Source organism: Oryza sativa, chromosome 3 (genome assembly GCF_034140825.1).
Source record: "Oryza sativa Japonica Group chromosome 3, ASM3414082v1".
Taxonomy (NCBI): domain Eukaryota; kingdom Viridiplantae; phylum Streptophyta; class Magnoliopsida; order Poales; family Poaceae; genus Oryza; species Oryza sativa.
Genome location: NC_089037.1, coordinates 31,396,285 through 31,420,448, shown reverse-complemented (window position 1 = coordinate 31,420,448; position 24,164 = coordinate 31,396,285). Strand labels below are relative to the sequence as shown.

General features: G+C 44.9%; 3 protein-coding genes, 1 long non-coding RNA gene and 1 pseudogene across 4 annotated transcripts; 1 reads left to right on the top strand and 4 right to left on the bottom strand.

Annotated features, from left to right (window-relative positions):
- The first annotated feature begins 2,489 nt into the window (after positions 1-2,489).
- Positions 2,490-5,781, top strand: LOC4334073 (ATP-sulfurylase 3, chloroplastic). The gene is made up of 5 exons (XM_015776060.3): positions 2,490-3,085; positions 4,151-4,556; positions 4,702-4,962; positions 5,139-5,225; positions 5,324-5,781. Exons 1-5 carry the CDS (start codon positions 2,547-2,549, stop codon positions 5,462-5,464), a joined length of 1,434 nt encoding a protein of 477 aa, XP_015631546.1. The 5' UTR covers positions 2,490-2,546; the 3' UTR covers positions 5,465-5,781.
- Positions 5,782-6,462: 681 nt separating this feature from the next.
- On the bottom strand, positions 6,463-15,051 carry LOC107276130 (DExH-box ATP-dependent RNA helicase DExH12-like; annotated as a pseudogene).
- Positions 15,052-18,288: 3,237 nt separating this feature from the next.
- LOC4334072 (calmodulin-like protein 4) lies at positions 18,289-20,345 on the bottom strand. The gene is made up of 4 exons (NM_001418715.1): positions 20,098-20,345; positions 18,879-19,036; positions 18,682-18,762; positions 18,289-18,595 (listed from the first exon to the last, which is right to left on the bottom strand). The coding sequence occupies exons 1-4, from the start codon at positions 20,168-20,170 to the stop codon at positions 18,443-18,445; spliced, it is 465 nt and encodes a 154-aa protein (NP_001405644.1). The 5' UTR covers positions 20,171-20,345; the 3' UTR covers positions 18,289-18,442.
- A 14-nt stretch (positions 20,346-20,359) lies between these two features.
- On the bottom strand, positions 20,360-21,050 carry LOC136355594 (uncharacterized). The gene is made up of 3 exons (XR_010739875.1): positions 20,907-21,050; positions 20,746-20,791; positions 20,360-20,498 (listed from the first exon to the last, which is right to left on the bottom strand). It is a non-coding gene; the product is annotated as an uncharacterized lncRNA (long non-coding RNA).
- A 102-nt stretch (positions 21,051-21,152) lies between these two features.
- Positions 21,153-23,960, bottom strand: LOC4334071 (probable histone H2A variant 3). Its single transcript, NM_001418714.1, has 3 exons — positions 23,854-23,960; positions 23,495-23,697; positions 21,153-21,849 (listed from the first exon to the last, which is right to left on the bottom strand). The coding sequence occupies exons 2-3, from the start codon at positions 23,609-23,611 to the stop codon at positions 21,553-21,555; spliced, it is 414 nt and encodes a 137-aa protein (NP_001405643.1). The 5' UTR covers positions 23,612-23,697; positions 23,854-23,960; the 3' UTR covers positions 21,153-21,552.
- Positions 23,961-24,164: the final 204 nt, after the last annotated feature.

The window sequence follows — 24,164 nt, the reverse complement described above, 5'->3', positions numbered from 1 at the left end:
TAGTAGGTATGTCTTATCCTTAACACTGACAAAATTACATTAATTTTGAAGATAGCGGCATTATAATTTCAACAACATCTGATTATAGCATTGCCAACCCAACAACATTGCACTCATACATTAGTGTGAAATTATTGACACAATATTTTGGATATGGCGGCATTATAATCCTGGTAAGCTTCAACGAACATTATATTATCACATTGCCATCAAAAACAGCAATACAGCATCACACTCATAAACACTGTTGTAATATATGTTAATGTGACAATCTCGCCACATTTATCACACGCATCACACTCATATACATTTTAGCACCACTTACATTGGCGCTAAGATATTGTCCGATGTGGCAAGATTGTGACAATGTGATATCGGTGAGATAATATAATGTGCTTCAGCGAACATTTGCAGGTATGGGTGTATATATGGGCCCAGAAAGCCAGGCAAGGACCAACAAAGGGTGGTTATTGGTTACCCACATGAATGCTATGGATTCATTTGAAAATTTCAAAATGTATATCTCAAACTCAAATGTGGATTTTGTTTTTTCATCCGATAACTAGCAGGCTACCGGTAATAAAAAAATCATCAATTACTATCATTTTAATATGATTTCACCAAAGGCCGTAATTTTGGAAATAGTAGAATTACGGTCATGGGAAGCTTCAACTTCAGTATGAAATATTTATCAAAAGGAACTGATAAGAATATACTTGAATAAATATTTATCTCCTGTTGGAGTTATTAGTTTTTGCATCGTCAATTTTTAGATTTTACGTGCTCTCTATTAAGCGAATTACGTAATAAATGATTGTAAAATTAAAGGCCATACTTCATTCCGTTATCGATGAGAAGCCAGCGAAGGCGGTTTATTTAGTACCTTTACTTGGTAAAGCATGAGAGGTGTGCCATCTTTTGCCGAAAGTGAAGAACTCGAGCGCTTGCGAGCTTTTATTTTAGACATTTTTAATAAATAATTTTATTAATAGATATCCCAAGAACTTATTTCTAAAATGAACCATTTTGCCACGCCACTGGAACTGGCGTGGCCAAACTACTATGCCACTCTAGGACAGGTGGCGTGGTAACAAATGCCCCGTGACGATCATTGCCTTTGGCAAGGTCAAGCGGGTGCTGACGTGGCAGGGGGCTGAGGCTGGGCTTGCCACGCCAGGCTTGGTGGCGTAATACCGCCATGCCATCCCGCCTAGCATGGCTAGGGAATAGCCGCCGATGTCGTCCCTTTCTGCCTTCTTCCTCTCTTCTTCTCCTCTCCGTTGCTCTCTCTCTCTCTCTCCCCGCATGAAGCAACCAATGCCCCCTCCTCAAATCCCTCGAAATCCATTCAAAATCCGATATTCTTACTCCGATTTTAAGCCCTTTTGAGTAGGAGCCCATCCCATAGGTATATTTCCTTTTTTAGGTTTTTTCTCGTGTTTGCATTTAGTTATTTCCATCCTTCTAAATTGCAGTGAAAACATGTAACAAGGAATCGAATATACTTGAACCATTCATATCTTCAACACATAAATCAAGTCCATCAAAACCATTCTAAAATGGATTCATCCAAACCATTCATTACTATGTAGTTTTCTAATAATACCATAGATATTTTATCCGATCTTTATCCGTTTAGTACCAATTTTCTAAATACAAACTTGTTATATTCATCATAAACCACAATAGTCATGAAATTAATAAAACAATAATCCTAACACATGAAATTTTCTTATCGAACACTTGAAATTATTTCTTAAAAGGCATGAAATAAATAGGGCTAGCTGCATTGTCAAGCCAATGAGCCGGACATTTCAGCTGCCACGCCATGGACCCTGACGTGGCAATAAGTTCTACGTTGGCGCTGCTTGACTTTGTCCACGCCAACTACTGCCATGGGGCACCTTTGCCACGTTAAGACCGATGGCATGACAGAGTAATTTGGCCATGCAGGTTATACTGGTGTGAAAAAAAAGGTTTATTTTTAAAAATAAGTTCATATGAAGTCTATTATTAAAATTATTTATTAAAAAGTAAAAAAAAAACACATACACACGCCCTAGCTCACTCCAGCTGATCCAAAATACTACTCCACCCAAACAAACCAAAAAAAAAACTCAAGTTCGCAGAAGATCCAAACCTTAAACATGACACACAAGTTCATACGCCTGCTTGGCAGTAGACCAGTCCAAATCCAACCCTGTCCCCCAAATTAACAAACCCCAGAAATGCCCCCAAAAGACAACAAAGCACTCACCACCCCCCCAACCCTAATCAGCATTTGATTTTGATCCATCCTCATCAACCCCCACTATTAATCCTCTTCCCCTTCCCCCCGCTCTCCGTCCATGTTCACCCCGCCCCCATGCCCCGCAATCCCATCCAGGTTCATCCGCCTCCCGTCTTCTTTTTTTTTAATTCATCCGCAACCACTGCGAACTTGCGAAGGCCGCGGGTACAAGAAAAGAAGAGAAAAATAAAAAGGAGCCGCATTATAAGTAGGTAGTGGTGGTGGTGGAGGAGGAGGAGAGCAAATCGAGGTAGCCATGGCGATGCAGGCCGCCTTCGCCGCCTCGATGTTCCCGCAGCTGGCGCAGCGGAGGGGAAGCGATCGCGCGGTGGTGGTGGCGCCGCCGGCGCCGGCGCCGGTGAGGGTGGCGATGAGGAGCGGTGGGGCGGCGGCGGCGGCGGCGAGAGGGGTGAGGTGCAGGGCGAGCCTGATCGAGCCCGACGGGGGGAGGCTGGTGGAGCTGGTGGTGCCGGAGGAGGGAGGGCGGCGGGAGGCGGCGCGGCGGGAGGCGGCGGCGCTGGCGCACCGGGTGAGGCTGGGGCGGGTGGAGACGGAGTGGCTGCACGTGCTGAGCGAAGGGTGGGCGAGCCCGCTGCGAGGGTTCATGCGCGAGGCCGAGTTCCTCCAAGCACTTCATTTCAACGCCATCCGCGGCGGAGACGGGGCCATGGTCAACATGTCCGTGCCCATCGTCCTCCCCCTCGGTGACGCCCAGCGCCGCGCCATCGAGGCGTCCGGCGCCCGCCGCGTCGCGCTCGTCGACGCCGCCGACCGCCCCCTCGCCGTCCTCAGCGAGTGAGACATCCCCCCTACCCCACCTCTTCTTGTTTCCCTTGTTTAGTTAGTTGCATTTCCCTGTTCAGACGCTTAATTGCAATTATTTGGTTACTAGGAGTGCTTGCTAGAAGAGTAAAATTACTAATTACATGAGTGGATGGAATGTAGATATATTGATTGTTCGTGTTGGTTGGTTGATTCTCACAGTTGTGGGATGCCTTTGGACCTCCAAAAGCCGTAATTTTTGTGCTTGGGTTGGAAATTGGAATTGTGGGGGTTGTAGCCTGAATGGTTCAGAGAAGTTCATAGGTGGTTTCTTCAATTGGAAACATAATATGCAGAAATACAGATTATGAGTGTTTCTGTGCAGTTCCCACATTTCGTGAGCTTATCCCTCACAAACTTGTGCTCTGGTTATATTTTAGACTTTAATGCTAGTAAACAATTTGTTTCACAGCAACCTGGTCAATGATATATCATTCATGGCGGAGGTTTTATCTTGGGCGTTAAACTAATTTTAAGGTTGTGGCATTCCTCTTTTGTCGATTAGACTACAATATCGTCATGCGGATAACCTTTGTCATGCTATATCAGGAACTCAGGACATCTTTATACATCTCGGTCGTTTTCAGGTCATATTTTTTTGAGTCGTATATATATAATACGATGATCGGTAATACCATTGGTAGTCCTTATAAATACATGTTCCGTAGTTCTTTTGCCGTGTTCTCTAGGTATTTTAGTTTTATCTATATTAAACTGACAAGTGATATTATATTTGTTTCGTTGTTTTTTCGCCGCGTTCTATGGGTATTTTAGTTTAAGCAACTGACACATGATATGATTTACATCAGAAAGATTATTTTTTATTCACCATTTGTTTATAAGGTTTTGTACACATCCAGCTATTGTAAGATGTTGTTATAGAGGTGACGTAACAACGTCAACCGTTTACATCTGTGTCTAGGAACTCCTCAAGTCATGTGTGTTCAAAACAATCCGACTTGATTTAGCATGGTTTTAGTTCTTTTTAATTAGTTATACCATGGCATTCCCTGACATATTTTTCTTCTTTGTTGTCAGCATTGAGATCTACAAGCATAACAAAGAAGAAAGGATTGCACGGACATGGGGAACAACTGCACCTGGGCTGCCTTATGTTGATGAGGCGATTACAAATGCTGGTGATTGGTTAATTGGTGGTGACTTGGAGGTTATAGAACCAATCAAGTACAATGATGGTCTTGATCAGTATCGCTTGTCTCCAGCCCAGCTGCGTGAAGAGTTTGCCAGACGCAATGCTGATGCGGTATTCGCGTTTCAGCTTCGCAATCCTGTACACAATGGACATGCTTTGCTCATGACTGATACACGCAAACGCCTTCTTGAGATGGGTTACAAAAATCCTGTTCTTCTGCTTCATCCATTGGGAGGATTCACAAAAGCAGATGATGTGCCTCTTAGTTGGAGAATGAAGCAGCATGAAAAGGTACGCTTTAAGAGTAGCAATCGTACTGTCAAATCTTTTTAGCAAATGCATGTTGGTGCCTTGTTGTTGATGAAACCATTTGATTTAATTACACTACTGTAAGGCCCAATTCATGCACAATTTTGATGCGTGTTTATTTTGGTAGGTTCTTGAGGAAGGTGTCCTCAACCCAGAATCAACTGTCGTTGCAATCTTCCCCTCTCCAATGCATTATGCAGGGCCAACTGAAGTGCAATGGCATGCTAAGGCTCGTATAAATGCTGGTGCAAACTTCTACATAGTTGGAAGAGATCCTGCTGGTATGGGCCACCCAACTGAAAAGAGGGACCTGTATGATGCTGATCATGGGAAAAAGGTGTTGAGCATGGCTCCTGGGCTTGAGAAGCTCAATATCCTTCCTTTCAAGGTATGTCATCCTACCAGACCAGATATCACATTTTTTGGATGCACTAGATTGTGTAGTTCGCTAGCTTACTGTCCATCTTGTACATTTGAATTTGGATGTCAAGCAACATATTTTAGTTTTCAGATAAACCTTGTTGTATTCTTTTTCTTGGCATGACTCCTGATTTGTTTTATCAGGTGGCTGCATATGACACAAAGCAAAAGAAAATGGACTTTTTCGATCCATCAAGGAAAGATGATTTCCTGTTCATCTCTGGCACAAAGGTAACATCCATTTCAATCCTGTTTTGGTACACCAGTTAATTTTGAGCACCAATGTTTTTTTCCAGCCCAGTCCTAACAACATTGCCTGTGTTATATAGATGCGTACTCTTGCCAAGAACTGCCAGAGCCCCCCTGACGGATTCATGTGCCCGGGTGGCTGGAAGGTCCTTGTTGAATACTACGACAGCTTGACGCCATCAGCGGACAGCAGCAAACTGCGCGAGGCGGTTGCGGCCTAGAAAGCTGAAACTACCTCAAATAAGCAAGAACATTGCATCTTGCAACTGTAAAATGGTTCTTTCAGAGAGAGAACCAATGGTATATGTGTATACTACTGGTCGCAAGGCCTAAACATTTGGGTTTGATTGGAAGCGCATTCTGGTGTGATTTGTATGTGCCCTATCATCTGGTAATGCTACATTGGAAGCTCATCATGTTGTTGGTGTTAATAAGGATGAGCCTTTGTGTGCTCTGCTAGATATGTACATATACAATGTGGTGGTATTTATATAGTGCTTGGTGTGTTTGCTATTATAGAAGAGCAGGTTTCATCTTCTATTGTCGCATCTGGTCATTGGACAGGGCTCGAGGACATGAGGGATGGTCAGCAATATTTTTGTTAACACTGGAATCTCATCAAGGTTTCTGTATGGTATGGGCAATTGCTTTAGGCTAGAGTGAACTTCATATTCTGGGGCAACGATTATTTTCAGAGACAGAATCAGGGGCAGAATAATTATTGACAATTACTTATAGGAGAGAATTAGATATTATTATGAAGTAAAAATAGTTTGAAAAAAGTTATCTAAACAATGCTAATAAAAAAAGCTTTTAACATAGTCTCGGAAGAATGGCATGAATAATTCGGTTGATAGTCTGCCTCCGAAAGCGTTGACGTATAAAGAATGGGGAATCTGAAGTTCTGAACCCTTCCCCTAATCTGAATTCTGCATTTGTATAATACGAGTAGCAAACTCTAATAAATCTACGTCTCCTGAATGCCCTTGAGGAGTTTGAATATACACACAAACTTCAGCCTCTATGATTTGATCATTTGATGTTGAAAGCTCTGTTGACAACGAGCTAATCATGCCGGTGCACCTACAGATTTTGTGTCGATCTACCAACGCTTATTCAAATGAACTTGTGTCGATCTACCAACGCTTATTCAAATGAACTGGTGGTATATCGCCACCATCTTGTATCAACCTAAACAAGAGTAGGAGCAGCAACAAGAAGCCACGCAAAGAACTTGTTGCTTGTAATATTTCGCTTGCATCGTTCATTTACACTGAAAAGCAGGTAAAGATAGGCCCGGCGAAAAGCAGGTAAAGATACACAAAGTGTATATACATACAGAAAAGGGAAAGCCGTGGAGATATTTGAGTCGAACGCTATCTAACAATTGCAACGTACCAAGAATCCAGTTTCCATCTCAAGAAATGAACAAGTTCCATAGAATACCTGGGGACAAAGCTATCTCCATCTCGATTCTCGAAGATCAATCCCCTCCAGCATCCTTGACATCGACGGCGAACTCGTACTCCTGGTCGCAGCCCAGATAGGAATCAGACATCAAGTAAACCATGTAATCTTTTCTCCCTGCTTCTGCAGGGGCAGCGAACTCGAGCTTCACTCGAGCCCTCTTCTGGAGCTTGACCCTCTTGATTGCCAGCAACTGGTCGGTGGAGCGATCACCAATCACCAGCCACCATCCTTCTTCCTTGGGCTTTGGGAACCTGGGGGCATGGACTGGACCAGCCTCAGATTGCAGCAGGTCTGCCATCTCGCGCTCTAGCGTCACCTGCACGGTCACACTGCCACCATCGCCTTCAAGAACTTGGAAAGCCATGTCGATGTTTGGGAACCGCCTGAGGAATCCGACGATGTCCTGCAGCTGGGAGCTTGGTAGCTGCAGCAGATCCTGCATCTCATGCGTGCTCATCTCAGCCAGATCGAAGATGGTCTCGATGGCCTTGCCTTCGTTCTCCTGGCATCTCCGGGCTAACTCCTCGGTGAAGTGTGGAAGCTGAAGCAGCACGGAATCGCGATCCCACATGCCCTGTGTCACCATCTGGCTCAGCTCCATTGCGTTGAGAGCGAGGGTGAGCCATCCGTTGCTGGAGATGACATCGATCAGTGCCTGGAGCAATCTATGAGCAGGAAGGAGAATCTCCCGCTGGTCAGCTGCAAGGTCACCTTCCACCGTGCGCCTTGAGAAATGGCATTGCAGCAGTGCGTTGGCCTTGACATGTGGATCGTCATACCTGACTTTCTTCTCGACAGAAAATCTCTGGTGATGAACAAGCCTCTCAATGGATTTTTGCTCACCAGGGCGACTGGGGAGATCTGCATATTCTGAGGCAGAAGCTAGAATCTCCAGGAGGCCTTTCAACTTGGTCTTCTGAGTTAGCATAGAACTGAATCGCTCAATAGTCGTGTAGGTGACGTAGTAATACGAGGCAATGAGACCAAGGTTGAGGGTCTTCAGGTAAATATTTTCCTCGATAGCCAAACAATTGGTTGATTCCAGGTCGTTCAGCACTGTCTCAACCAGCTCAGAGAGATGTTCTGATACATGCCTGTGGCTCACATCCTGCAGATTGTAGTAGTTAGGGTTCTTCGCAAGCCGTCGGTACATGAAGGTCCAAGTAAGATAATCCACGGCATCTTGCTTGTTTTCTATAAGACCAGCTACCACCTCGGCATTCATATGATCATGCAAGAAGTGCTGGAGATGGCTCTCAACAGGGAAGGCCTCAAAAAGGAACTTCTTGTAGTATTCCTTGCGAGGCGCATAGCACAATATAACACATTTCCCAGAGTCATCTTGAAGAGGCCTGTTGGCATGGCCCATCATTTGCAACAGATCAGTGACTGGATAATCAGTATGGCTGTTCCCCCGGCCATCATAATACTGGGTTCCCATCACAACAACCAGATGAGAGGGCAATGATCTTCCCCAGCACATTTTGCTGCTTGCAACACACACTTGGATCCTCCCACCAAGAAAGAGCTGAGTTACAAGTTCCTGATCGAAGTCGCTCAGGCCCTCATGCAAGTAGCCTACACCACATTTCAGAGTGTATTTAAGTGCTTCATCATTGACACCACTAGTGAAAGTATCCATCTCGTCTTCTGACCCAAGAAGGAAAGGTGTTCCACCACTCTCAGCACTTGAGTGTGCACACAAATCCACTGCGGTCAACCTTGCATGCTTATGTGTTGGTACAAACACCAGGGCAGGCTTACCATGCTTTGCATGCTGGGTTATAGCAGTGTATGTTGGCTTTGACATTGCCTGCATCCTTGCCTCAAAAATTGCTACATCCCAACCCTGAATGTGAATTTCTAACGGCAGTGGTCGCACTGCTGGAGGGAAGTTGAAAAGGCTATGAGAGGAGGTGCCAATCCATTCTCCAAGATCTTTACCATTTGCAAGGGATGCTGAAAGCGCTACAATCCGAATGTTACTACCAATATGATTCGCCATATGCCTCATCCTAGAGATGATGATTTCCAGAATATGCCCATTTTCAGATCCAATCAGATGGAGCTCGTCAAAAATAAATAAACTGACCTGTTGCACATTCTTTCGCTGTTTCCATCGGCGTGAGAGTGCATCCCACTTCTCAGCAGTACTGATTATAATCTCCCCTTTATCAAGAAGCTTCAAATCAGCTGCTGTTTCGCCTGTTAGCTCAACTACCCGCGCCAATTCTCCAAATTTGCTCTCCCAATCCTTATATCTTTCTTTTGCAAGAGCTTCAATAGGAGCTACATACACAACACGCATGTTGCTGTCACCAGATACAGCCTTCTGATGGTTTCTTAGAATAGCAAACTCTGCACATATGGTCTTTCCACTGCCTGTTGGCGCCGCAACCAACACGCTGTCATCACTGTTGTACGAGGCAGTGAACACTTGAGTCTGGATGGGGTTGAAATGTTTAAAAGCACAGTAAAGGCTTTCATATCGTGCATTTCTCAGGGCAGTAACAGGTAGTGGCTGCAGATCAATCAATTCAGTTGGTGGAGCATATTTTTCTGGAAGAGTTAAATGCCTAAAACTGACAGGAAGAATTGTCTGAGAACCAAGCCACTTATCAGATACTACGCGTATAAAGTACTGAGGGGGCAGTGGCTCATATATTGGCACTGTGAAGTTAAGTGTATGATCTTCATCCACGTATTGTTTCTTAAGCATGAAGTACTCATGGTGAAGAATGTTATCGCCACCGTTGTCCTCAACAATAAGCCAGAAGGGCTCCACATATCCATGCAATTCATCATCCCATTGGAAATCAGCTGTTATAGTCAGTTCAAAACCCAAAACCGTAGGAGTAATAGGTTGAACATGGGCTGAAAGGTTCAGCTTTGGTAATTGGTGGATGCACTTGTGCAGCTGCATCCCCATCTTCGGGTTACGAATTAGCTCACCAATTTCCTGTGATGATAGGTCAAAGTACCTCTCCCAAGCCAATTCTTTTTTCTCCAGTTTCATTAAGATTTCCTTTGGAATACTTGGAAACTGGTGCAGGGGAATTTGGACGTTCCATATATGCTTATCAATCATCTTGCAAAGATTCAACGCTTTCTCCGCTAGTTGGGCCCATCCTCTCTTCAAAACTATCTCAAACAGCGCTCGTAGGAGACGGCCAGCATTCTGCATCATAAAGTAGAAAATGCTACGTAAGATTAATAGACCAAATAAGCATACCATAATTCAGGAAGTGCATTCAGCAGAGATAACACGTTTTTACCTGTCTGATGTAGACCATATCTGAACTAAGGGAAAGACCCTCCAGTTCCAGCCTAGAAATATATGCTTGCAGTAGAACATTGATCTTTGCACTGGGCTCGTCCAAGCTCTCTTTCACAGGAATAGGCACACAATTGAAAAGCTTTGCCAACTCCATTTTCTCATCCTGTCTAACACTGACATACTTAAATTCTTCACTCAGTGAAAAGAGTCGACACAGCTCAATATCACCCATTGTAGGCTTCAGGCACTCATTGTATGTTGAGATAGTCCTGTGACTAACATAGTAATAACTAGCAATCCTTCCCAGGTCAGTTACCTGAAAATATCCTGTTTTCCTGTCATACTTTATCAAATTGTTCCAATCCAGTATATTTGCAGCAGCGTGTACCTGCAACAGCACATACAGGAATCAGAGTGTGCCGGGCAGGGAACAGAAGGGGTGAGACAAACATATTAAACATGGAATGATGAAAAATCAAGGCAGCATCTATATAAACACTAACAATACAATGATAGATCATGATACTTCTTCAAAATCTTGTGACAGTAGTTATTACAAAATGATGACATGCAATGAAGCAAGACAACGGAAATCATCAGACAAATAGCTCTGAATCTTTTTTCTCCCTTTTATAAAATAATTGATTATCTGATAGGATTTCAATTCTTCTTCCTTATTCTACGTAACTGTATAGATAATTCAAATCAAATGTCCCACGCAATAATTTCAGATGATATCTGGATTGCAGCAAATAGTCTGTTCTGATTTTGTATATATTATTTTACATGATAAGTAATAACACAATGTTTTATATTCATAGGAAGTACATGTGCTACATTTTACATGTACCACAGTTACATGTGCTACATTTTCATAAAATGCTATATATATACATTACTCCCTCCGTCCCATAATATAACAATCTAGTACCGGATGTGACACTTCATAGTACAATGAATCTGGACATGTTTCCTATCCAGATTCGTTGTACCATGAAATGTCCAATCCGGTCCTAGGTTTCTATATTATGGGACAGAGGGAGTATGTATTAACAATGAAGAGACATGAACATGAATAGTTTGTTTCCTGTTACTATTATTATACTAAGAAAGCAAGCACTAATGTAAGGAGCAAGCAGCATAGATTTATACTTCCTTTCTAGATGTATTTGCTGTCTTTTTTAAATGAACCTCGCAATATTTTGTATGGTTCGTTTAAAAAAGACAGCCAGCACATCTGGAATGGAAGTATAAATCTATGCTGCAAATAAGCAGGTAAACAAAAATATCCAAGAGCACTGTACACTATCCATTCTAGATTCCAACATGCAAGTATGATGCAAGTGGTGAAGTGGAGGAATTCATTCCAGGTTTCTTCACTACCTCATAAACATCAAAGGACTGCCCTATTGCAGTTTATGACCGCCTAGTCAATACTGAACAGTGATCATCTCAGTAAATGCTAAGAAAAAAATTTTACGAGAAATATTTATGCTCACGCAATTCCTGAACATTCAGAAAGCCTAAGAAAAAACTTGGACAGTTCATACCACAATGGACCTAAGAGAGCATAGTGGGATTGTGGAAATGCAAGCATAAAGTGTGAACAAATATTGGAAAGTAAAACACCAGAATGAAAGGACTAATATAAAAGAACCTAAAAAAAGGATAGGACATAAGTTTTTACTTACCAAGTCAACTCTCCTTTCATCTAGAGTATTGTCTGTTTCCATAATATCTGCTGGTAAACCGTACAACGTTGGATTCCGGAGCATCCTGATGTAGAGGTAGGTGTAGCCAAGCCAGGTGCATGCCTCCCGAACATTCTGAATAGTCCCCAGAACGATCTCAGCATTCAGATGATCAGCCAATCTGGATATGAACTGACTCTCAATAGGCAGTTGCTGATTCATCAGAGACAGGTAGTACTGCAATTCACTTTGTTCAGTTAGTATTATTCCCTCTCCATGTGTATCATACTGAGGTCTGCCCGCGCGACCAAGCATCTGCATGACATCCAGAGGGCTCAGTTCTGTCCAAGCACCTTTTTCCGGATTGTAAACCTGGGTACCCTTTATTATTACAGTGTGCGCAGGCAAATTGACACCCCATGCAAGGGTCGCTGTCGAAACGAGCGCCTGTAAATGTTTATCAGCAAAAAGCCCCTCAATGAGCTCACGGTCTACCCTTGTCAACCCAGCATGATGAATACCAAACCCATACGGCAAAAGATCTTTAAGATCATTGCTTTTCACATGATTTGCATGATCGGCAAGAATCTCTAGGCTCGCGCTCTCAACCTTTGGAAAGCAGGTCAGTTTGTTATTAGATAATGCAATATCTTTGATGGCACGAGCAGTTTTGGCTGTCTCCTTCCTCGAGTGCACAAATATAAGCACTTGATGCTTTCCAGCAGCAGCCATAACCTTCTCATAGCAAATCTGATTCATCAACTGAAACCTCTGGAAGGGCTTCTTCACAGTGATCCCAATGTATTGTTGAGCAAGAGGGCAAGGTCGGTAGCTGTTATCAAAATGGAAGAGACCACCAGAGTGAACACGCAAGAAAACTGCAACATCTTGATAGTTTGGAAGAGTTGCTGAGAGACCAACTAGACGGATATGTTCCTTGGTTGTTTCAGTCTGCCTGACTGATCTAAACAATGCTCTCCAGAACAGGCCCTCTGTTGTCATGAAGTAGATGAATCTCATCAATTATTAGAAGCTTCACCATTTGAGTATAGATTCTGTCACCTGATTTTCTTGTGACAATATCCCATTTCTCAGGTGTAGTGACAATAATCTGTGTTTCATCAATCTGTTGTTTGGTTAAGTTCTGGTCTCCACTGAGTTCCCTTACAGTGATATTGTACTCTTTCAGCCGTGCTGACAAATTTCCAACAACTTCAGCAACCAAAGCTTTCATTGGGGCTACATACACAATTTTGTATTTGGTATTGTCAAACTCTCCATCTTTCATGTGCAAGCCAATCTGCTGAAGGATTGTAAGCACAGCCACGTTGGTTTTCCCAGCACCTGTTGGTGCACAGAGAATAATATTATCTGGTTTGAAAAGGGCAGTATCATAAACCTTGCTTTGAATCCTATTCAGCTGTGTCATCCCAGCAAAAGCTGGTTGAGCCCAGTCTGGCATATCAGATATCTTGACAACCTTCTCTCCATTTTCATATGGCTTAGCTTTCAGTGCTGGCACATGGACTTCCTCATACCCGTTATGAGGGGTTCTAAATGATCCTGGTGGAAGTTCACATTTCTTGTTAACCATCAAGAGACCACCTTGGTGGAAGGTTAGGTTCTCAAGATCAAGCAGCTGCTTCTGGCCTTTCAACCATCCACTCTCCATATCCCGCTTAACTACCCTTTGATCCCTCGCACCATTAATGCCAGCATTTTGTTTTTCGGTAAGCCTCTTGGCCTCATCCCTGATGCTTTTCTCCATATTCTTCAGCCTATCTTTTGCAGACACCCTCGTTGCATGCAGCTGCTCCAATATTGGACTTAATGTTGGGTCACTCAGCATATTCTCTTCTATCATCTTCCGCTTTTCCTGACCTTCAGCCCTTGCCAAACAAGTACACCAGAATATCTTGAGTCGGTTCCGCACCAGCAATTTGATGAAATCAAAATTGTCATAGCCCAATAGCGTGACAAGCCGATTCTCAACATCCTTGTCGTCACTCTCAGAAAGAAAACTCATGATCTCCAAAGAAAGCTCCTGGCTAACCTGCGGATCAATATCTTCATATGCCTGTGATACCTTCCTCTGAAGCCAGTAAGCATCAATGTCTTGTGCGTTTATGGCCAGCTCCTCATTGGAGTTATGCATATCATCATCGTCTAACTCATCACCAATTTGCATGGCACCAGCAGCATTCAGCATGGTGTCGCCGTCGTCCTCATCCAAATCATCTAGTACCTGATATAGACAAACGTTGAAGGGCATTACACATTAGGAATTAGGATATGATCTATCAGTACACGCAGATAGAAGGGAGAGCAAGAGATTGTAAACAGAAGGATCATTTGAATGTATGTACCTGATCAGAATCACTTCCCTCATCGTCTTCGTTCTGTTCAAACTCAACAGCAACGCCGAAATTTTCATCCAGTTCACTAGCTGAATCACAAACTGCAGTATCATGAAAATCTGTGATGAGCTTACCGATGGAGACGAACTGGTGGAACATCTGGTCGGAGATGGGGTCGAGGAACTTGTCGATCCCCCTCTTCTTCTCAGGGCTCTTGATCTTGTCATTGTTGAGGATGGCAAGCACCTCGTCGGCGGCGCTGCCAAGCACGTCAGGAGGCTGGCCGCCGAGCTGCCGCTGGATGACGCTGAGCAGGGCCTCGTAGGCGGCTCGCGTCTCCTTGGTCCGGGGCCTGTACACGACGTCGTCGATGAGCGTGAGCACGCTGACCTCGCGCTGCGCGGTACAGGCGGAGGCGGCGCGGCGCCTGCGCTTGGCGTCGAGGCGGTGGCCGATGTCGTGGTCCGCGGCGTCGCGCGCCTTCCTCCTGCGCGGCGGCTCGACGGGGGGCTTGGCCTGGACGGCGCGGTCGCCGAAGCTCCTCGGGTCGATCCTGCCCCGGAGCGTCTCGGGCTCGCCGGTGTGCTCGTCCGCGCCGCCACGGGGGCGCGAGCCGGAGCCGGAGCCGAGCACGAGGTTCGAGTTCTCGACGTAGTCGTACTTCCTCGAACGCGCGTGCGCCTCGGCGCCACCGCCGCTACCCGGCTTGGCCATGGCTGCAGATCAAAGTCAATCAAAAGTCAAAAAAAAACAAACCGAATCGAATCACCACGCGGCCGAGACGGTGGGGGTAGGTTTTTGGCCGAATCGATGGATCGGCTGGTGGATTACCTTTGGCAGGGCGAGCCGAACGAAGCCGGCGACCTCTCGCCGAGTTGTCCGCCGCCGCCGCCGCCGCCGCCGCGTCGAGTCGCGGCGATTCTCCTCTCTTCTCGTCGTACGTCGCGGCGGAGAAGGGAGGAGGAGGGTTTGGTTTGGAGGGAAGACGGCGTTGAAACCCGCGCTGATTTTGCGGGGATCTTTTTTTTTTCTTCTTTATTTTTGCGGGTATTTATTTTGTGGGGGAGACAGGTCGGTTTGATGGACGAACCGACTTTGGAAACGTGTACTACAGTGAAAGGAAGCCCACGTAACCTCAGGCCCACAAGGCCCATCTATTTTGACGGTTTTGCTGACGTCAAATTTTCTTCTTAGATCGATTTTTCTAACGAAAGGCGTAGTGTGCGGTTCGTTACGTACGCGGCATTGGACTCGATGATGACCAAGTGAGGGTCTTGCATACATATTTTTTCCCTTTTCACTGTATAAACTGAAGTGATTAGATGATAACTCTACTTAAATGCATATGGGAGAGATATGTGACCTTCGAAAATTACATACTAATTACGTGCAAGTTATATTATAGTTACAATATAATTATATTGCAAACGTACCATATTTAATTTGACAATAGCTAAATGTACAAATAATATCTGAATGTGATAATTTAACGCTATTTCACGAGGGGATAGGGGTTGGCTTTTAGTCCGTGTGTCTATGTATATAATTTGTATACATGTATATCAAGTTTATACGTATATGTATAAGTGCATACTTTTAATGTATAAAATTTTTATATATATATAAACAAAACTTTGTATATATACATACAAACTTTATACATATGCTTACAGAGTTTATTCATATACGTACAAACTTTGTACGTATATATAAAAATTTGTATATACACGTACACATATATGTACAACAAGTACTCCGTACCATATAGAAACTAACTACGTGCAAGGGGGCCGCGCATGGCCGATCGTTAATTAGCAATCTTGGTTTCAACGTGGTCTACTTTTATCCACTAAGATAGTCTTATATGTCATCCTCAAGTGTCGATTAAAATAAATTGGTAAAAAAAAAGAGTCAAATTATCAAAATTCTCAAGGTTACCATATCTATAAATTTCAAGAAAGGGTTTGTAAGCCACTTACAGAAATTGAATTCTAGAAATTAATTTTTAGGGTTTTTCAATTATTATGTTCTACTTTTTCAGTTTTGTCTTTTGAACCATTATTACCAATATAGGTCTTACCTTAATTTTTTATTACTTTGTTTATTTTTGTACGCAAATTTTGAAATAGAATCACAACCTTAGAATTGCATTGAGGAAAATCATTACAAGCTGCAACTATATCATGAGCAGGTTATGCGCACAGTGGAAACATTGCGTCCAATCTGGGAACTAGTGGTTGCACCCGTATGATTTCTTACTAGCATACTTTCACTCAATTTTTTTTTTTGAAGCGAAAATTTCACTCAAATATTTTTTTTTCTGTTCAACATTTTTCATCATGAGCACAAATAGTTTGGAAATGGTCTTCTCCCCAAGATTGGTCATCATCAGTATCCTCGAATGCACACGCGAACAAGGTGGCCAGCAATGGTGCAAAATAGTTTGATCTACTGTATATTCGCCAAAACTCCATTTTTTTCCCCTAGAGAAGAAAGGGTTCAGACTTCTGAATTTACCTGCTATGTTTCATTTTTATCTGACCATTTGATAGATGCCAACATAAGGAAGGAAAATGAAATATTCAAGGTCCATAAGAAATGAAATTTTCAGAGAATGACTAAGGACAGCATGAAAGCTTGTTAACATGATTCCCAAAAAAAGGAAAACAAGTCTGACTATCTCTTTAGACGCCCGGTCGCTCTGCCTCGGGGGCGATGCGGGCGGCGAAACAAGCCGCGTCGCCCCCGTCCCTCTCCTCCCCTCCCACGCCTCGCCGCCGCCGGCAAAGCTGGGCGGCTGCAAGGACGGCGGCGGCAGGGCTCTCTCTCTCCACCGCTCGCAGTGGAGTTGGACGGGGCGCCGGCAAGGCGCCGACGACGAGGAAGAACCGACGACGGCGACCAGATCCGGCGCCGGGATGCACGGATCCGGTACCCCCATGGCCGGATCTGCTGCTCCGGGCGGCGGCGAGCCGGGTCGGCAAGTCGCAGCATCGGCGGCGTGGAGGTGGTGCCTTCGGCGGCCGGAGGGCCGCGTCGACGGCCGGAGGGCGGCCTCGGTGGCGTGGAGTTGGCAGCGGGGCGGAGGACGCGGCGGCATGACCGTGGCTGCGGCGACAAACGGCGAGCGTGGCCAGATCTGGCCGGACGGCTGGCGGCGGCGCTCGCGGCCGTGGTGCAGCTGCGGCGGAGGTGGATGGCGACGGTGGCAGCAGCTGGTGAGGGCGGCAACGGCTGAGGCAGCCGCTGCAGTGGCTGGCGATGGCGGCGACGGCTGAGGCAGCCGCGACAGCGAGGTGGCGGCGGCGGTTGAGGCAGCCGCAGCTGTGGTGGCGGCTACACGCGGTGTCGACCGTGGATGAGGGGGAGGAGGCACGGCGGCCTCGGACAGCTAGCCGAGGGCGTGGCAGATGACTGCATCTGGCCGGCGCAGCAGCGTTTGGAGGAAGGGTCGGAGACCGGCTTGGCGCAGAGAGGCGCAGCCAATGGCAGCGGAGGCCGGCTCGGCGCGAGAAGCGCGGCCGGCGGTGGAGGAGGCGACCTTGGTGAGTGGAGGAGCTGCCAGTGGGTGTGGCGCGGTCTTCGGCGCACGAAGGCTAGCCGGCGGAGGGCGCCGGTGCAGGGGTCCCACATGTCGACAGAGGTTGATTGGCAGTGGAGCATCGGTGTGTCAGCCGTGGTTTCGCAGGTGGTGAGCGGCAGGTGAAAACCCAGCCCGGCCTTGGCCGGACCGACAACAATGGTTAATTCCCCCTCCTGAGGGCGTTGTCGTGCTGTCTCGCCCCTCAAGGGTGGTTGCCGGGCGAAAGCCCAGTCCTGGCTCCTTTGATCCTTGACGGACGGCGGCGGCGGTTTTCCGTCGCTTCTCTTCTTGAAAACGTCGTTTTGGCACCCTCTTGCTTGACGATCTCGTCTGTGTTCCTTTGTTGGTCTAGCGGCGGTCGGTCACGCTTAGCGGCGGCCGGTATGGTGCTAGCCTTCTCCCGGACTTGTGTTTAGGCGTTGTCGGTGTGTGGGTGGTGGTTTATTTTTTCTTTTTCCTGGTTACGACCCTCCAGGGTTGCAATCTTATAATTTTTTCCTGCTCTATCAATAGAACTTCGCACCGTCTGTGCGAGTCATTCAAAAAAAATTCCCAAAAAAAATAAAAAACATGGATAGACGCCCTTCTAAGTATATGTCAATTTCTAATACATAGTTCGCAAAAGCGAACAACTTTTGAAATAAAACCACAACCTTAGTATAGTTTTAAATCACAATCTTACAAGCTGCAATTACCCATAGCTGAAGTCCAAATTTTGTGGTTCAAATACAGTAATTGAGAGAATGGAATTTACAGTGGAAAAGATGCTCCCAAATTTGGGGATCAGTGGTTCACACTTATGATCTATGAACGGCATCTTTTCACCCAGATATCTTCCGTTCAGCGTTTTTCATCATTATCACAAATTCATCGTAGTTCACCTGCCCGTCGCCATCGGTATCCGCCTCCCTTATCATCTGCTCAACCTCCTCGTCTGTCATCTTCTCCCCAAGATTGGTCATCACTGTCCTCAGCTGCACACATGAACAAGAACATGGTCAGAAATGATGGATAACAGCTTGAAAATTAATGGTCTGAACTGCTTGAGGTACTAAACCACCTCAGTTGGGGAGATAAAACCATTCTGATCCTTGTCTAGGACCTCGAAAGCTTCTTTCAGCTCTTCGTCGCCATCCCCATCCTGCGATACGCATGGAATGCAATTGCAGAGACAGATATTGGAAATCTAGTTTGGCAAAGGGGAAACAGATACTGTAGATCATCAAATTAAAGTATCCATCAAAGTTCAAGCTTCACCTTCATCTTCCTGGCAATGAGGCTCAGGAACTCCTGAAAATCTATGATCCCATTGCCATCTGTATCAACTTCCCTCATCATGTCGTTGAGCTCCTGATCGGTCGGCTCAAGGCCAAGAGAACGAGTCACCGCAGCCAGCTCTTCCAAGGTGATGCATCCTACATATATGACAAAGGTTCCAATATCAAATGTCAATTAGGATATCATAGACGCATAGACCTGAAGGCTGTAAATATTAGCAGGATTTCATTGTTGTGTAACTGAAGATAATAGCCGTGAAAACATGCCTCCAATGCTATTGCTATTTGCTTACTAGCACATAGTAGGTTTTTGTGCATATCCAAAACGAAGACCAAGACCACACCATGTGCAAAACACGGTCAGAATCATTGACCAAGATAGAGACGTCAAGGGCCAATGAATGGTTTAACTACTATTTAATAATAACTATGTGTATATCATAGAGTTAATGGCAAGTAGTGGTAGCACAAATATCAGAAAAGCAGTTTTGGAGGACATATTACGGATTACTTAAGGAACTTGACCACTAGATAAGCATGTCTCAACAACTTTTTCTAAACAAATTAGGTAGGTTACACATTGCAAAGATTAAAGGGCCCTCACTAGTCAAGAAAACGAGTGAGCCAATAACAAGCACCTTTCTGTCACAAACTGAATGATTCTTTGACCAAAGGAAGCTCTCAAACTAGTCGTGCAGCAAGCAAATCCCTGTCATTGGGCAGCGTAGAAACTTCAGGGAAACGTTTCCTAAGAACACAGAAATTCCAATTCCATCTACAGCTCCAGCACACAAATTAAAACAAGATGTAATACATATATATAAAAAATTCCTGAACCATCTAAATGATTTAGATCATTATTGAAAAAAGTAACGATTCAGATAAGGTCAGCCTTCTTTACACCGAGGAGTTTTCGAGGAAAAAAATGTCTCAGCAAGTAGGATGCAATAGAAAGTTCTAAGCGACAAGTTGAACAGTTCAGACAAGAACCCTTTACTTTTCTCCCTCCATGCTCTATCCTCCTATCATCAACAGTTGACATAAACAACAAAACAAGATTCCCCAAGACCAATTACTCTGAAACTCCTAACATTGCTTCCAAAATCATCACAGCTATAACCAAGAAATGCAAACGAACAACAATCTCAGCAAACGCTGAAACCAAAAGGAAGGAAGGCAAGAGGAGAGTTGAAACTAACCATCGCCGTTCTTGTCGAAGAGCAAGAACGCCTCCTGGAACGCCACCATCTGCTCGCTCGTCAGCCCTTCCATGCAGGCTCCGCCACCTTCACAGTCACACCACTAGCAAGGAGAGTGCAGGAAAACACAGAGGTGGTGGTAGTTGGGTGAAGAAGCAAGCAAAGCAGAGTCACAGCAGCAAGAACTTTATATAAGGGTGAGAGGAGGGAAGCTGGGTGGAAGTATCCTACCATGGGAAAAAAGAAATGCCTAAGATAAAGAAGACCCCTCCTTGTGCTTGGAGACAGAGACGCGCTGGACGGTGGTGCATCTTTGTAGTGGTAGAAGAAAATTGGAGGAAGTCAGGAGCTCTCATGGTTTTGAGGTTTTCCTAATCATTTCCTGCGCTTTCCCTGCCATTCTACTCAGGAAAGCGACCACAATTCAGCGCTGGAACATATATTACACTCGGTATAACTCACAGCTTTTCTCGTTAAACAACTGTATAAAAACTAGAGTATAAGAGCAAATTTTGTAATACTAATATATAGCCAGACGAGAAGCGTATGCGAGTGTACGACCTGTGCCACGCAATGCCTTGTCGGTCTGATGGTGGCGAAAACGACGTGAAACACAACAGGAGAAATTGAGATGAGATGAGATGATACCGGTGTTGTGAAGATCCTCCAGGATTATTCCAGCGATGTAGAGTACCTGAATGACAGCCAAGGGTGAAAGTAAAGGGTAAGTAAGTTTCTGGGGATAAACAGCAGGGGGGCAACTTGTATTGGTTATTGATGCAAGAATTGACTTGGAACAGAATGATAACCTTTCATTAGGGTTAGTAGCTTTAGCTCGGATTTGAGTAGTAGACCATCCTGCAGTGATCAAACGAATCAGAATAAAGTAGCAATAAACTGACCTCCACGTACCGTATATCTATGCTGGATCCAGTCAGCCTGGAGTGTAAAATAATGAAAAGTGACAAAGAAAACAAAGCTCTTGACCACTGAGAAAGTCACCGGAAAAATGCTCGAGGAGCAGTCAGATGGAGAACTACTGCATAATCAGGCATACATCAAGGAACAAGCCGTAGAAATGCAACAGCATCAACAACAGTCACAGCACAGAACACAAGTTTACCAACCGACAGGACTACATCATAACTGCAGAGACCAGGCAGGCCATGTACTACGAAATCGACTACTCTAAAAGAAAGCAAGAAAAGAGTGTACCATGACATCGGCAGATTGCCACAAATTAAGCAAAGGGAACCAAGTTTGCATTAAGGTTTAGTACTCAATCAAAGTTAACAACCGACCACAAATACAGTGTTCCAATGACTGAAGCAGTACGAGGAAACCATTACACAGATGGATTGCTGATATATGAAAAGCTTGACTAAAACCTACACGGTAACTAGGACTCATCACACAAAAGTCCAGTTTAAACTAAGGATGCTCCTGTCCTAATCTTCACTCTTTGGAGGACTTGTTGATCAGGGACTTGTGGATGTGAGGAATGACACCTCCACCAGCGATGGTACCCTTGATGAGAGTGTCGAGCTCCTCATCTCCACGGATGGCAAGCTGCAGATGGCGAGGGGTGATACGCTTGACCTTCAGATCCTTGCTAGCGTTCCCAGCCAGTTCCAGAACCTCAGCTGTTAAGTACTCCAGAATAGCAGCAGAGTAAACTGCGGCAGTAGCACCAACACGTCCATTTGCCTGAGTCCTTTGCTTCAACTGGCGATGGATACGGCCAACAGGGAACTGAAAATATGAACAGGAAAAATTATCAGAGTCCAAATTCCACAATTCAATATAGTGAACTCTATACCAACACTAATAGTAGAACCATTAATATCACATTGACAACCAAAGTTGTTTTCTTTATATCACAGAAACATAAAATATAGCAACGCCATACAAGCAGTAGCACATAAAGTTGATTTCATAAATCTGAAAAATACTAGTATATCATGGACCAATTGACTCGCTGACATGCTCACGGTGGACTGAAGGATGTGACACCAGATAGCACGTACAAAGAAGTCAGCCTCAATTCACAGACCATGAAATATATTGTACATATGTTAACAAATGATGTCAACAGACATAATTAACACATGATGACAAACAAGCCGCTGTTTCACATAATCTGACAAGTGACAACAATATAACAAAGCAACATAACGTTCTAGATGCTGGAAATAGTTTGCACGAAAAAAAATAATGTGTATAAATCAGGTGCATGTTTATCTTATCTATCAAGAGGTAATAAGTCAGGTGCTTGATTGTCATTGTATCCCCATCCCCTCAGGAAAAAAGAATCAACAAGAAAAACTACTTTGAAAGGCACACACATGCAACATACCGCAGTGGCAGACCCAGAGGAAAAACTAAAAAGCAAAATCAAACCCAGTATCCTCTGCCAGTGGTGTGTAGCCCGACATAGATTTGCCCCTGCCTACCAGAGTCCTATCATGGTTGGCTTCCATGGTAGCTGAAACCACCACAGTTGGTGCCACTGGCATACTACCACCTTCCTAGATGCACAAATTACACATCTACTCCCTCTGTCCTAGAAAAAAAACAATTCCTAACTTTAAATCTGAACAATTGTTTATCCAAATGCAAAGCTAGGAATTGTTTTTTTCTGGGATAGAGGGAGTAAATGTGTAAATTGCACTAATCTTGTTTGCTACCTCAACAGCCACCTCAAATTGTCCACACTATGGCCACATGCATCTAGTTTCCATTTTCCAACCATCCATCACGACCAGAATAGCAAAAAAATAAAATGTATCATCACATAAACTAAAATCTCCAAACGTATATTGTTCTCTCATTTAACTAAAATCTCCAAACGTATATTGTTCTCTCCTCTTTATTAAAAAAGAAAGAGAATCCCCCAGCTTCAATTCTTATTGAAACAAAGTATCAGTACACTCTAGATCGTTTAGGCAATACAAACAAACGATGTCCTGCAATCATCCTCTTCTGTAATGTTAGCATGTTAGCATCACGAATTCTAAAGCATATCTCCACAGCAAAATCAGCCAATCTTCATTGTGCTAACACCGCCTGACCAAACAAACTAAATCGTATAAACCAATCAACATAACACAACCAGATAGACCAAATGCTTCCATAGATCTACCAAAACCTCCTCCGAACACGACGAGTTTCCAAACATCTAAAACCCAACCTCGCTAGCGTGCAAAACCTTCTACAAAATACTAACAACACGCGCCATACCTACACAAATCTAATCAATGCATGTATATCAAAACTAAACTAAACACACATACTGGCAGAAGAAGCAACCTCTCGATACAAACGTGTCTAAACCTGACCTATCCATCGCTCCCCCACGAAGCGAACAAAGCGAAAGCAGAGGAAGACGAGAGATCACCTGGAGACCAGCGCGGGACGAGCGGGAGACGGGGGCCTTCTTCCCCTTGTCCTTCTCCGCCGACTTGGCGGCCGTCGTCTTCGCGGCGAGCAAGCCCTTACCTCCTTTTCCCGCCATCGCTCTCTCTCCCTCTCCCTCTCCCTCTCCTGTCTCCTCCCCTTCCGCTCCGCTCGAACGCCCGCGCGACCCCGGCGGCGGAAACCCTGCAAAACGGGGGCCGAATCCGGCGAGGCGAGCGCCGGGTCAGAGCAGATCGGGGCGCGAATCGTGCGGATCTCGCCGCCCGGCGGCGAAATCCGCGCGGGAAGCGGAGGAATTTGGGGGCGGATTCGGGATTCGGATAAGGCGGAAACCCTTACCTTTCGCGAGCTCGCGGAGCCTCGGCTTCCTCCTCTCCTACCCCCTGACGCGACGCGGACGAAAGCGAGATTTTTTTTTTCCTCTTCTCTTCCTTTCTTTACTCCCACGAAAGGGCTAGCTAGGGATGATATAGGAAAAAGTGCGCTTTTTCACTTAACCCCTCAGATAATAATGATATTATTATTACATATAATCTGGGGCGTTGGGGAGAGAGAGACTCTGTGTATAGGGAGTTTTTGTGGGATTTGTGAATAGGGTAGGGTGGTATGTGGGAAACTACCAGCCGTGCGCCACTTGGCGAAATATTTCG

Coding starts and splice junctions, on each gene's coding strand:
- LOC4334073 (XM_015776060.3), top strand. CDS start 2,547: ATGGCGATGCAGGCCGCCTTCGCCGCCTCGATGTTCCCGCAGCTGGCG. Junction 3,086..4,150: donor CCCCTCGCCGTCCTCAGCGA/GTGAGACATCCC, acceptor CTTTGTTGTCAG/CATTGAGATCTACAAGCATA. Junction 4,557..4,701: donor GAATGAAGCAGCATGAAAAG/GTACGCTTTAAG, acceptor TTATTTTGGTAG/GTTCTTGAGGAAGGTGTCCT.
- LOC4334072 (NM_001418715.1), bottom strand. CDS start 20,170: ATGGAAGGGCTGACGAGCGAGCAGATGGTGGCGTTCCAGGAGGCGTTC. Junction 19,037..20,097: donor CTTCGACAAGAACGGCGATG/GTTAGTTTCAAC, acceptor TCATATATGTAG/GATGCATCACCTTGGAAGAG. Junction 18,763..18,878: donor TCATTGCCAGGAAGATGAAG/GTGAAGCTTGAA, acceptor TGCGTATCGCAG/GATGGGGATGGCGACGAAGA.
- LOC4334071 (NM_001418714.1), bottom strand. CDS start 23,611: ATGGCGGGAAAAGGAGGTAAGGGCTTGCTCGCCGCGAAGACGACGGCC. Junction 21,850..23,494: donor CGTCCCGCGCTGGTCTCCAG/GTGATCTCTCGT, acceptor TCATATTTTCAG/TTCCCTGTTGGCCGTATCCA.